General features: G+C 47.3%; 1 protein-coding gene across 5 annotated transcripts in view; it reads left to right on the top strand.

The window, feature by feature from the left end:
* The window catches only part of ano1a (anoctamin 1, calcium activated chloride channel a), a 148219-nt gene that overhangs the window by 116846 nt on the left and 17933 nt on the right, over positions 1 to 13440 (top strand). For all 5 annotated transcript variants that reach the window (XR_005097430.1, XM_037246650.1, XM_037246651.1 and 2 more), the window contains 3 exons: positions 5856 to 5908; positions 8759 to 8943; positions 9066 to 9171. Coding sequence is in view for 4 of the 5 variants with exons in the window: in XM_037246650.1 (XP_037102545.1) it covers positions 5856 to 5908; positions 8759 to 8943; positions 9066 to 9171 (344 nt within the window). In the remaining variant the exon portion in view is untranslated. The remainder of the gene's footprint in view (positions 1 to 5855; positions 5909 to 8758; positions 8944 to 9065; positions 9172 to 13440) is intronic.

Below are 13440 nucleotides of genomic sequence, written 5' to 3'. Positions count from 1 at the left end.
GCTAGGGAATCAAGGGAGTCAGAAAGGATGTTGTTGAGCGTGGTGGCAAGGTCATCAGGGGAGGATGCAGAGAGGATCTGACAGTGGAAAGGTGAGAGGACGGGGGTTGGATGTGAGTGGAAAGGAGGAGCATACTATATCCAGGGTGTGGCCTTTGGTGTGGGTGGGGAAGTTGATGTGCTGGGTGAGATGAAAGCAGTCCAGAAGGGAGATGAAGTCAGACGTCAGTGGAGCAGTTTGCTGGTCGATGTGGATGTTGAAGTCACCGATTAGTAGGAGGCGATAGGAGACTGAGGATACGATGGTGAGAAGTTCAGAGAGTTCAGAGAGAAAAGACGGATGAGACTTGGGGGGGCGGTAGATAAGAACAGCATTAGTAGAGTTGGGGAGGGAAAAAGCGAGATATTCAAAGGATGAAATAGATGGGAGGTTGAGGTCCAATTCAGTGATGGATAGGGACCGCTTATGGAGGACAGCAATACCACCTCCTCGCCCAGAGAGGCGGGGTTTGGCGATGTAGCTGTAATTAGACGGAGTGGCTTGGTTGAGAGAAAAATAGTCCAGGGGCTGTTGCCATGTTTCACAGAGAAGGAGGAGATCCAAATTATTGTCCAATATTAGTTCGAAAATAACTAGTGATTTGTTGGAGAGGGAGCGACAGTTCAGCAGTGCGACGGAGATGGATGAAGGAGCGGGGGTGGGGGAGTGGAGATTGTTGAAGTTGACAGTACGGAAGGTGAGGGTGACGGGGGGGCGAGAGTTAGTCCAGAAAGAGGGGATGGGTGAGCCATCAGGGAAATGTCGTTTAAAAGATAGTCCGGAGCTACGGTGGATGTAGTGGCGACGGCGGAGGATCCCAGCCTTGCTGGCAGCTGAGGCAGCAGCAGCAGGGAGACGGTGATTATTGTTGAAATGATGAAGATCAGCAGCAGTGTAGACAAATGGACGAGAAGTTAGTGGAATGGAAGCCCGGAGTAGCAGAAGTGATAGTTCATGCAGGAGATGCGACGTCACAGCAGCAGGGAATAATCCAGATAAAATGGTAGAAATGGCTAGTAGCTGGTTAACTAGAAGTTGGTAGGCAGTGAAATGCATGGAAGCAGCAGTGGACCGAGTCGTGATGTTGGTGGAGTGGGTGGTGGTGTTGGTCAATCCCGACTGTACCCGTGCAAACGGCACGCCCCAGTGTGTCACGGCGGCACACAGCCGAGCCACGACCGGCGAGCTCGCAGCGAGCGGGTGCTCCCCCCGAGGACGCCGGCCAAGTGGCCAGCAAGTTGGGTTGGAACCGTTTGCCGAGCCAAGAGCAAGCAGCTACAGGCTCAGAGCCGGGAGGTAGGAGGGTCCGGTTGTGGGTTGGCTAGCTGGCTAGCGTAGCTCGTAGTCAGAGGGAGCGGGATCGGAGAGGTGCGAGCAGAGCTCCAGAGATACGCGGTGGGCAGGAGAAAAGGCGAGAAAAATAAAACAAAAAAACGGGCACACTTAAAACGGGAAACACAAAACAGACAGGGGACAAACAAATAGCGGACACGGTTCGGGGTAGAAGCGGCAGTCAACAGTCCAGACGCCAGCGTTGCTCTAACCCGGTTAAAATACGGTTAATGCATTTGTTTTCAAAAGCTATTTTTCCAAATATCCATGCTTTACTACCTACTAAACAAAATATTTTATGCAATGACCTTTACATGTCATTTACATTACTTCACACAAACACTACATCCATCTGCTCCTGGTTCAGCCCCCCCAGTCAAAATTTAGAACCCAATTCGGCCCGCAAGTCAAAAGGTTTGCCCACCCCTGGGTTAGTAGATAGGTAAATAGGGGTAACAAATTGGCTGCACATAAATTTACCGTATTTACTCTGTTAATAGACTGCCCCCTAATAGTAGTTTGCCTTTTAGTAACCTAATCTAAATAATTTTTTATATCAATTAATATGTTAAGAAGTCAATGTAAAAAATTAATTAATGGCAATGGGTAGCCTAACCATAAAAAGGGAGGGGCTACGTTTCCTTGCTCACCTGACTGATGTTGTCTTTGCTCATTGTCATGAAGACGCCTCTTTCTTTTTTATTCATCTATCCATCTTCTTCCGCTTATCCGGGGTCAGGTCGCGGGGGCAGCTGCTTTAGGAGGGACTAACCCTCTCCCCAGCCACATTGTCCAGCTCATCCCGGGCGATCCCAAGATGTTCCCAGGCCAGCTGAGAAACATAGTCTCTCTAGCGTGTCCTGGGTCATCTACGGGGTCTCCTGCCAGTGGGACATGCCCGGAACACCTCCCCAGGGAGGCGTCCAGGAGGCATCCTGATGAGATGCCCGAGCCACCTCATCTGGCTCCTCTCAATGTGGAGGAGCAGCGGCTCTACTCCGAGTCCCTCCCGGATGACCAAGCTTCTCACCCTATCTCTAAGGGAGAGCCTGGACACCCTCCAGAGAAAACTCATTTCGGCCGCTTGTATCCAGGATCTCGTACTTTCGGTGACGACCCATAGCTCGTGACCATAGGTGAGGGTAGGAGCGTAGATCGACTGGTAAATTGAGAGCTTTGCCTTTTGTCTCAGCTCTCTCCTCACCACGACCGACCATTACAGAGTCCGCATTACAGCCGACGCTGCTCCGATCCCTCTGTCGATCTCACGCTCCATCCTGTCCTCACTTGTGAACAAGACCCCAAGATACTTGAACTCCTCCACTTTGGGCAGGATCTCATCCCTGATCCGGAGACAGCATTCCACCCTTTTCCAACCGAGGACCATGGACTCAGATTTGAAGGTGCTGACCCTCATCCCGACCGCTTCACACTCGGCTGCGAACCGCTCCAGTGAGAGCTGGAGATCACGGCTTGAAGAAGCCAACAGCAGCACGTCGTCTGCAAAAAGCAGAGATGCAATGCTGAGGTCCCCAAACCGGACACCCTCAACGCCTCGGCTGGGCCTAGAAATTCTGTCCATAAAAGTTATAAACAGAATCGGTGACAAAGGGCAGCCTTGGCGGAGTCCAACCCTCACTGGGAGCAAATCCGACTTACTGCCGGAAATGCGGACCAAACTCGATGATACAGGGACCGAACCGCCCTTATCAGTTGGCTCGGCACCCCGTACTCCCGAAGCACCCTCCACAGAACTTCCCGAGGGACACGGTCGAACGCCTTCTCCAAATCCACAAAACTCATGTGGACTGGTTGAGCGAACTCCCATGCCCCCGCGAGGATCCTGCCAAGGGTATAGAGCTGGTCCACTGTTCCACAACCATGACGAAAACCACACTGCTCCAGAACCCAAACTGTGTGTGGAGGCAAGTCCGACTATGTCTAGTCGGAACTTTTCTGCCTCACACACCAGCTCGGGCTCCTTTCCAGCCAGAGAGGTGACATTCCATGTCCCAAAAGCCAGCTTCCGTAGCCGGGGATCAGACAGCCAAGGTCCCCGCGCTTGGCCGCCACCCAGCTCACTATGCACCCGACCCCTTTGGCCCCTCACACAGGGGGTGAGCCCATGGGAAGGGGAACCCACGTTCCCTTTTCGGTCTGTGCCTGGCCAGGCCCCATGGGCGAAGGCCCGGCCACCAGACGCTCGCCTTCAAGCCCTCCAGGCCTGGCTCCAGAGAGGGGCCCCTAACCTGCGTCCGGGCGAGGGAAAACTACGTCTATATGATTTATTCTTCATAAGGGGTCTTCTGAGCCGTGCTTATTCTGGCCCCTCACCTAGGACCCTTTTGCCATGGGTGACCCTACCAGGGGCATGAAGCCCCAGACAACATGGCTCCTAGGATCATAGGGACAAACATACCACTCCACCACAGCCAGAGGACCAGATAACATCAACCCCAAGGTACTGAAGGGGTGTGCAGGAGAGCTAGCGGACATATTCCACCATCTCTTCAGTCTATCTCTGAGACTGAGGAAGGTTCCGCAGCTCTGGAAGACCTCATGCATCGTCCCGGTGCCAAAGAATGGACGGCCCAGCACTCCAAACGATTACAGACCGGTTGCCCTAACATCTCAGGTCATGAAGATCTTGGAGAGGCTGGTGCTGCAACATCTTAAACCCCAGGTGAAGGATTACCTGGACCCCCGGCAGTTTGCATATCAAGAGAATGTGGGGGTGGAAGATGCCGTCATCTACATGCTACACAGGGCCTACACACACCTGGAGAAGCCACGGAGCATGGTGAGGATCGTGTTCTTCGACTTCTCCAGCGCATTCAATACCATCAAGCCATCACTACTGGCAGACAAACTAGTGGTGATGGGTGTAGAAGACTCCCTGACAGCTTGGATCCACAACTACCTGACAGACAGACGATAGTACGTTAGACTGCAGGGCTGTCAGTCTGAGGTGGTGGTATGTAACACCGGTGCCCCCCAAGGAACTGTCCTGGCACCATTTCTCTTCACCGTCTACACCTCCGACTTGCAATTCAGCTCACACCAGTGCCATCTGCAGTAGTTCTCAGCTGACTCCTCTATTGTGGGCTATATCACAGACGACAGGGAGGAGGAGCACAAGGCCCTGGTGGCGAACTTTGTGAAGTGGTGCGACACCAACCACCTTCTGCTCAACATCAGCAAAACCAAGGAGTTGGTGGGGAATTTTAGGAGGAAGAGAGGGACCTCAGCCCCTATCACCATCAAGGGAGTGGAAGTTGAAAGAGTGGACTCCTACAGGTACCTGGGGCTACACTTTAACAACAAACTGGACTGGTCTGACAACACCGAGGTTCTTATCAGGAAGGGAGCAGGATGTTTTTCCTGAGAAGGCTGAGGTCGTTTAATGTTTGTAATAGGCTACTGAGAACGTTTTATCAGTCAGTGGTCTCCAGTGTCCTGTTCTTCGCCGGGGCCTGCTGGGGAGGCAACATCTGTGCCAGGGACGCTACCAGGTTGAACAAGCTAGTGAAGAAGGCCAGCTCTGTGGTGGGGACCGGGTTGGACAGCGTGGAGACGGTGGTCGAACAGAGGATGGGGAAAAAACTGGCAGCCATGTTGGCCAATCCCTCCCATCCACTGCCCATCGAGCTGACGGGAATGAGGACCAAATTCAGCAACAGATTTGTCCTCCCCCGTCAGAGCACAAAGAGATTTGGACAGTCGTTTATTCCAGCTGCACTCCAACTCTACAATCAGGCCCGCAGGCGCGGGGAGACCTGGAGCTAGAGACTTGGGACTTTTTATCTGCACATGATGCACTTTAGTAAACTACCAGCTTGCACTGCATGTTATTGGACCAGTGGTGTGTTATATTTATTGCATTGTGAACTTTGTTTTTTCTGTTTGTCTTCCTCTTTTGTAAATGTCACGAGCTGTTTGACAACTAATTTTCCCCAGAGGGGACAATAAAGGTTTCAATCAATCAATCTTGTCGCTCCGAGGCCAGCACTCTGCTGCGAATGACTGTCCCTGTCATCTGCCGGTTCCCGTTCCGCTGCCCAGTTACACCAGCCAAGCTGGCAGTCCAGCCTTCCACTTCCCCTTTCCCCTTTTTCAATAAAGATCCGTGCTGCACTTGATCGCCCTGCCTTGTTCTTGACAAAAAGTATTTCGGATTTAAACGTTCTTGTGGTGTGAACCAAAGTGATGTGATAAGCTTTTATGCACTGACTCACAACAAAGTAACGTACCGATTTGCCACCTTTAAAAAAACGACATTCTTTGATGCTTCCACCCACCATGGAGCTGGAAACTGCAGCTTTCGCTCTCTCGCTCTTGCACTCTCGCTCTCTCACACTCTCGCACTGTCTCTCCCTCTCTGTCTCTCTCACACACACTCACACTCACTCACTGACTCCCCAATAGCATCCTCATAGCAATCCCAGATAATTTCCTTAATGAATGTTCTTGTCTTATGTTTGTAGGTATCTGGTACAACCTATTAAGGGGTCTCAGCAAGGTGGCTGTCATCGTAAATGTGAGTTTTCAAGTCAGTCAACAAATGTCCTTGCAAGACATGGTACAAGCTAAGAATGTTCTCCATGGCGTCTCATCCTCATTTCCAGAGGTGGGCACGTCAGTAAAGGCCAGGACACGCATCTGTCATCATCAGTCCATCATTTTTTCAAGCCAAAGCAAAACTTTAATTGTCAGTCTGTTACTCCATCATAGTTATTTAACCATACTTTTGTCATTGCTAAATTCCAGTTCGTCGACACTCTTTTAGGACCGACATAGATCTTCTATGACCACCCTCAGGAAAATGACCGGTTACTTAAGACTGCGCCGCGAGCTGCGCTCTCGATAGTAACTTGGCTGACCGCCTTTCGTGGGATCTTAAAACACAGTGGCGCACTGGTTAGTCCCTCCGGCCCTCACTGTGTGGAGTTTGCATGATCTCCCCATGCCTGCGTGGGGTTTTCTCTGGGAACTCCGGTTACCTCCCACATTCCAAAACCATGCATGGTGTGCCGATTGAGTACTCCAAGTTGCCCATAGATGTGTGCGTGTGCAGATGTTTTTTGTCTCTGTGTGCCATGCAATTGGCTGGCAACCGGTTCAGGGTCTCCCCGTCTACTGCCCGATGACTGTTGGGATAGGCTCTAGCTTGCCCGCGACCTCTGTGGGAATGAACGGTATGAAGATGAATTGATAGACAGGTAATTTAAGTGGACATTTGTGGCAATAGTAGTAATTCTATCACACATTTGTGACATGCGTAAATGCTCAGTGGCCTAGTGGTAGAGTGTCCGCCCTGAGACTGGAAGGTTGTGGGTTCAAACCCCGGCCGGGTCATACCAAAGACTATAAAAATGGGACCCATTGCCTCCCTGCTTGGCACTCAGCATTAAGGGTTGGAATTGGGGGGTTAGATCACCAACTGATTCCCGAGCGCGGCACCGCTGCTGCTCACTGCTCCCCTCTCCCCCAGGGGATGGATTAAAATCACATGGGGATGGGTTAAATGCAGAGGACAAATTTCACCACACCCAGATGTGTGTGTGATGATCATTGGGACTTTAACTTTAACTTTATAGAAATGTGCAATTAGATGAATTAGAGAGCCCAATGTGGTCATCTTGACAAAGTATCCTCACCCTTGTGAACATATACACAAGGCATGTATAGCATTTCAGACAGTCGTCAACAAAATGAGCTTAAAACTCTGATGGGAATAAAAATCCTTAATATACACACTCCAATACACACTTGATCGGATCATGCCCATTCCGATCAAGTTTTTACTCTGGATGAGAGGGGTCGATTGGTAATCCAATCAGTACGTATGAAAACACATCCCAAAATGTCGGAACGAATAGTCTTTACTGCACGTGTCTGTGACAACAGTAGTCATTATGCACTTTTCTGTTGTTGACGGAAGCTAGTAGAAACAGAGCGAGCGAAAGACATGGCAGGTGCAAGAGTTGCCCTCCTGGTGGATACATTGCAGCCCCACTTAGAATTGTTAACTCAGCATAACAGCTCATACTAGAAAAATCCACGAAATAACGCAAACGTTTAAACTAGAAATGGACGCAGTGATCTTTTCATGACTAAAAAGTCGCTACGGATTTCTTCTTCTACTATTTCCGATATATTTTGTCAACCTGCACATGTCAGGAGTTCCGCCCCAAAAGTGTGATGGATTGAAAAAATGTCCATGTAAAAGTAGCCAGTGACTGACTGAGAAGGTCCGCCGGTACCGCCCAGGTTACTGACAATTTTAGTGATGGGAAAACACACTTCTGGTGATGCTTAGTCCGTCAGATTTTTCTTTTTTTCAGTTTTCCGTCATTCGTTAGCAATGCAGATGTTCATCAGTGACGGATTGACAGACCTTCCATCAGTACTGACAGGATGCCCACCTCTGCTCATTTGTTGAACACAGTAGTAACCAGTGTTCCCTCTAAGCTGCGCAGCTGCGCAATTGCGCACTGGTCGCGCAGTCTCTGCGCACAAGAAACTCCATGCTGCGCACTCAAAAAAAAAAATCTGCATTAACTGATTGATTAATATCTAATGTTAGACATAATCTCATCTAATTAAGTGGACGAATGATTTTCTTTCTGTGCTTTCAGGAATTGACAGGTGTCCAGCCAATGATATGATATGGTTCACTTGTGCTACATAGCTAATCATAGGATTGGCAGTACCTGAACATGTGTCCTGCCCATCCGTACTGCGCAGGTTAGCTAGCTAACGACAGTGTGGCGGAGTCAAGCGATGCAAATGCTAGATTAGCTAATCATGGCGAAACGAATGAGCAGCGGCACATCCACTGGCCAAGCCAAAATAAATAAGAGATGCGGCAGTTCTTGTAAGGAAGTGTCGGAGTGTGTACAGGTACAAGAGGAAACGGTGAAACTGGGTGAGATTTTTTCAAATGAGAAAGGTCTCCTCTGCAAAACATGGAGTGAAGCCAAAATGGCGGGTGAGTTTACGGAGGGAAAATTATGGAAGGAATGGAAATTGGACTGCCTCAAGCATCACATTCAGCAGAAATGTCATTTGAAAGCTGTTGGAATTGTACAAAGACTCAAGATGGGATTGCGAGAGAGCGCAAAAGACTGACAGAAAAGGAACGAGCTGTCACGACCCCCGAGCAAGTTAAAGTTCGCATTGACAATATTTTATTTATGTAGGTAGGTGGGTAGGTTTATTTATTTATTTATTTATTTATTTATTTATTTATTTATTTATTTATTTATTATTTAATCTGGTGTTGCACACAGTGGTCCACAGTGTGCGCAGGGACCTTGTGTGTTTGCACAGAAACTTGAAAAATTAGAGGGAACACTGGTAGTAACCCATAGATTTTGGTTCGCAGGCCTTTGTGATCTCCTTCACATCTGACTTCATCCCACGGCTTGTGTACCAGTACATGTACAGTCCTGATGGCACCCTGCACGGCTTTGTCAATCACTCTCTGTCTTACTTCAACGTGAGTGACTTTGCGCCAGGCACAGACCCTGCAAAGCCATTGATCCTAGGCTATAAAGTAGAAATATGCAGGTAAGGTTATATTTTACAGCTAGCTAATTATGCATTATACTCAATGTCTATATAGCATAAGTAAAAATGCGACCTCCTGATCATTATAAATGTTTTATTTTTCTTTTTAATGTCTGAATTAGGTATAAAGACTACAGGGAGCCTCCCTGGTCCAGCACACCATATGATTTCTCCAAGGAGTTTTGGGCAGTTCTTGCTGTTCGCCTGGCTTTTGTTGTGGTCTTTCAGGTTTGTAACAACTAATACTCATCGATAATAAGAAACAGATTTTGTGCATCGAGGATACAGAATTCATACGACCCAAATTCGATCAAAATGTTCTCAAAATCACGATAAAAATGCTAATTTCAAAGCCACTCATGATTCAAATTTCATTTTTCTTCATTCTATTCGGCAATGTATCTGAACATTAAAAATGGCAATATCAATGGCAAACCGTTTTAGCCAAATGAGTGTGAAAATAATGACATACCCTATACACTGCCATTTTTTACCTTTTTACTTAATCATGTGTAAACTTGTTTACATGTTTCTGATCTTGCTTTTAGCTGGAATATCAGGACAGTCCTGATCCATCCTCTGTTTAAAAGGTTAAAACGTTTGGGGTTTGTTCGCTGGTGTTTAATGACAAAGTTACCAAAAAGGGTCAAAACGAGTTTACGAATTCTATTGTCCCAAAACATAAATCATAAGTTTACAAAGCAAGTGTATCTAGTTTGAACACAAAACAAGAACAAGAACTGAGAGCACACAGAGCACGATACTCATCTGGTTCTTAGAGTGAGCTGCACTGTGTTAAGTCCCAGGCGCAGCAGATAAGCAGAACTTTTATCAGTCACAATTGAGACAGGCTGAGAGCGATGATTGGTCTGTCACTCGAGGGAATTCACCAATGAGTGAGCGGGGAATCAGTCAGCAGCGGGGATGCAGTCGACAGATGATAAAGAGCAAAGCGGTCGTCCACCAATGAGAAATGTGCGCTGACGCAGCTGAATTTACATACTAGGCTTTCGTCTATGAGGAATGGGCGGCAACCCAGTATACCTCTTGTACCCTCTTGTATTACATATGTAGTATATCCGGCTGTCACAGCCGGATATACTACATATATAATACAAGAGGCAGATGTAACACAAACAGTAGAGTGAAGACGTACGCGGGCCCAAGCCAAGCGCCGTAACACCACCCCATGATACAAATTTAGCAGTATCAATCACAAATCACATCGAATACAAAACAAAGCTACAAACCCGTGTTGTACATCAGCATGTTCAATGAACAAATGTTTAACTCGTTCATAATTTGTACAAACATGAACAGAACAAAGCTCATTTTTGCTTCATGAATGTTTCTGTGAACGAACGCGCTCATTCTGTGGCCAATGAACGGCTTTGAACGGCAGTTCACTTTTGTTCAAGAATGCCAGGTTTTCTCTTCTTAGATTTCAAAATAAAACCCCGCTAAACACACTGCAAACAAGGCATGATAAGGCGGGAGAAAAAGGATTTGGCAACCCTGGCCACAAATAGTCGCACTGCTCGAGCATCATCAAAATGCGACGTGTTTATGGAGTTGATGGAAACACGTGCAACGAGTATCCCCACTTGCTCCATCTTCTCAAACAGCAACGACATAGTATCGTCCTATGAGAGCATTCAGGAATTTTAGAAGTTGTACTGCTCTCAATGGCATTGTTCCTCTTAATGAGACTATTTTTGTCGTTTTAGAAATTTATTTGGGCTTTGCACCCTTCGCATTTCTAGGTCAAGTCAAGTTTATTTACTAATTAGCCCTTAATCACAGACGTCTCAAAGGGCTTCACATGGGCAAAATTGACAATTATTCTCACCATCCCGTGATCTTAACTCCCAGAAAGGCAAGGAAAAACTCAAAAACCCCAACTGGGGAAAAATGAGAAACCTTGAGAAGAGACCACAGATGGGAGGATCCCCCTTCCAGGATGACCAGGCGGCGATGGATGCAGAGAGGGCAACATTGAACACACAATATAAAACAATCCAAAGAAAATGTAGATGTCCATGTTCAAAGCGAAGAAGTGCAGGAAGGTGCCCTCAATTGTCATGGCAGTGTCTGCGAGAGTGGTAATCTGCCTCAGATCCCTCGTCCCAACTGGTCAGCATGAAATCCAGACAGCCATTTTCAGTTTGGGTGTCACCTAAGACCCCCCCCCCCCCCTTCCAGGATGACCAGGCTGCGATGGATGCAGAGGACAACATTGAACACACAATATAAAACAATCCAAAGAAAATGTAGATGTCCATATTAAAAGTGAAGAAGTGCAGGAAGGTGCTCTCAATTGTCATGGCAGTGTCTTCGAGGGTGGTAATCCGCCTCAGATCCCTCATCCCAATTGGTCGACATGAAATCCAGACAGCCATTTTCAGTTTGGGTGTCACCTAACCCCCCCCCCCCCTTCCACGATGACCAGGCTGCAATGGATGCAGAGAGGGCAACATTGAACACACAATTGAAAAAAAACCTAAGAAAATGTAGATGTCCATATTCAAAGTCAAGAAGTGCAGGAAGGTACCCTCATTTGTCATGACAGTGTCTGCGAGGGTGGTAATCCGCCTCAGATCCCTCGTCCCAATTGGTCGACATGGAATCCAGACAGCCATTTTCAGTTTGGGTGTCACCTAACCCCCCCAAGACTCACCAAGACTTTGTTTCCTTGATGGTTCAGTTCCTTCAATCTATGGAAACGATGGACACAGTAAAGCCAGGACAATCGAGGGCACCTCCTGCAGCTCTTTGCCTTCAATTGGACATCCACTTTGTGTCCTTGTGTGCACCTGTCATCAGGACACGCTTGGCCGCAGTTCGATGATCGACTTTGTAGGCATGTCATCGGATTTGCGGCCACATGTTTTAGACACTCAGGTGAAGAGAGGGGCGGAGCTGTCAACTGATAACCACCTGGTGGTGGCATGGCTCCGATAGTGGGGGAAGATGCCGGTCCGATCTGGCAGACTCAAACGTACTGTGAGGGTCTGCTGGGAATGTCTGGCACAATCTCCTGTCAGAAAGAGCTTTAACTCCCACCTCCGGCAGAGCTTTTCCCACGTTCCGGAGGAGGCGGAGGACATTGAGTCCGCGGAACACGGCTTCAGCTGAGGCAAAAACCTGGGCATGCGAGGAGTTTTGGCGAGGCCATGGAGAATTACTTCCGGCTTCGAGAAAATTCTGGTCCACCATCTGGCGCCTCAGGAGCGGGAAGCAGTGCACCCTAAACTGTATTTCATTTTCATATTATTGCGTGTCTATGATGCACTTGTTTTCATAGCTTTAGTTAGTCTTTCTGCTGATTTTAGAGCTGTGCGCTCTGTTTTCACTTCATGTGGGTGTATTCTGAGTAGTATTCGATGAATTGCATCGAAGGTGCTGTATTATTCTTGGGGAACACAATAAGGTGTTAGATGCATTTGTTAGCTTCTCGCTAATGCTAGCATTAGCTTACTGGTTAATTTGACTGCAGTGCTTGTTTACAAGACGTGTTTATAAATATAGTGAGGGGATTTATTTTGTTACAGTGCTTGTTTACAAGACATGTTCATAAATGTCGTGAGGGGATTTATTTTGTTACGTGCTATGTATGTATGGACAAGTCTTCTGCCGTTGACATCTTTTAATCAATAAAAAAGTTTGCGGCGCAAGTAAACGGTACCTCGGCTAAAAAAACTACAAATATGTCCGTCCAGAAAGGCATGTGCACATCTTGCGGCCTGGAGGGAGTGGGGTGTGAAGTATCTCATTTGCATTTAAAGAGACCGCATCAAAACGGCTCGCTCTGAGCCGCATCTAGGAACAAATATGAAAGAGGGGCCTGTGATACTATCAAAATGAGAAATTCAGACAAAAGCATCACTGTTCCACTTTATATAAACCACAACTGAATGAGTAAATCTTGAAACGGAAGAATTTATAAATGTGATACGTAAGCTTTAAGACGTAGGAAATTGAGAGAGATCCATTATTTTATCTCAGTAAGACATGCCTCAAAATTACAACAATTTCATGGATTTGTCAGATTCAAAGCGTTTATTGTCGTGTGTGCAAAAGGAAAGCACTTTTTCTTTGTACAATGAAATTCTTTCACTGTCCGTTAAAGTGCCAGACAAGGTAAGGAAGATTAAAAGAAGATTAAAAAAGTAAGAAACACAAAATATAAAAACCACAATATATACACAATCTATACAACTACTAAGGTGAGGGATGTGCAATATAGGCAAGTGCAAAAATGGCATTGTGCAACAGTTGTGAGAGTTATAGTGAATGTACTGTTAAACAGGGGAGAATGCAGTGCAAAACAAAGTGAGTGTCAACAATGTACAGTATAAAGTGCAGATCAGTGAACAGTCCATGTTGGGGGTGGGTGGGGTCTTTAAGGATGGAGGCCACTCTCCTGTGGACCCTACGGTGGTGGATACTCTGCAGAGAGGGCAGCGGAGTCCATATATAATTGGGTGTCATCTGCAT

Source organism: Syngnathus acus, chromosome 3, assembly GCF_901709675.1.
Source record: "Syngnathus acus chromosome 3, fSynAcu1.2, whole genome shotgun sequence".
Lineage (NCBI taxonomy): Eukaryota > Metazoa > Chordata > Actinopteri > Syngnathiformes > Syngnathidae > Syngnathus > Syngnathus acus.
The sequence above is the reverse complement of the archived record's forward strand: the minus strand, read 5'-3'. Positions and strand labels throughout refer to the sequence as shown.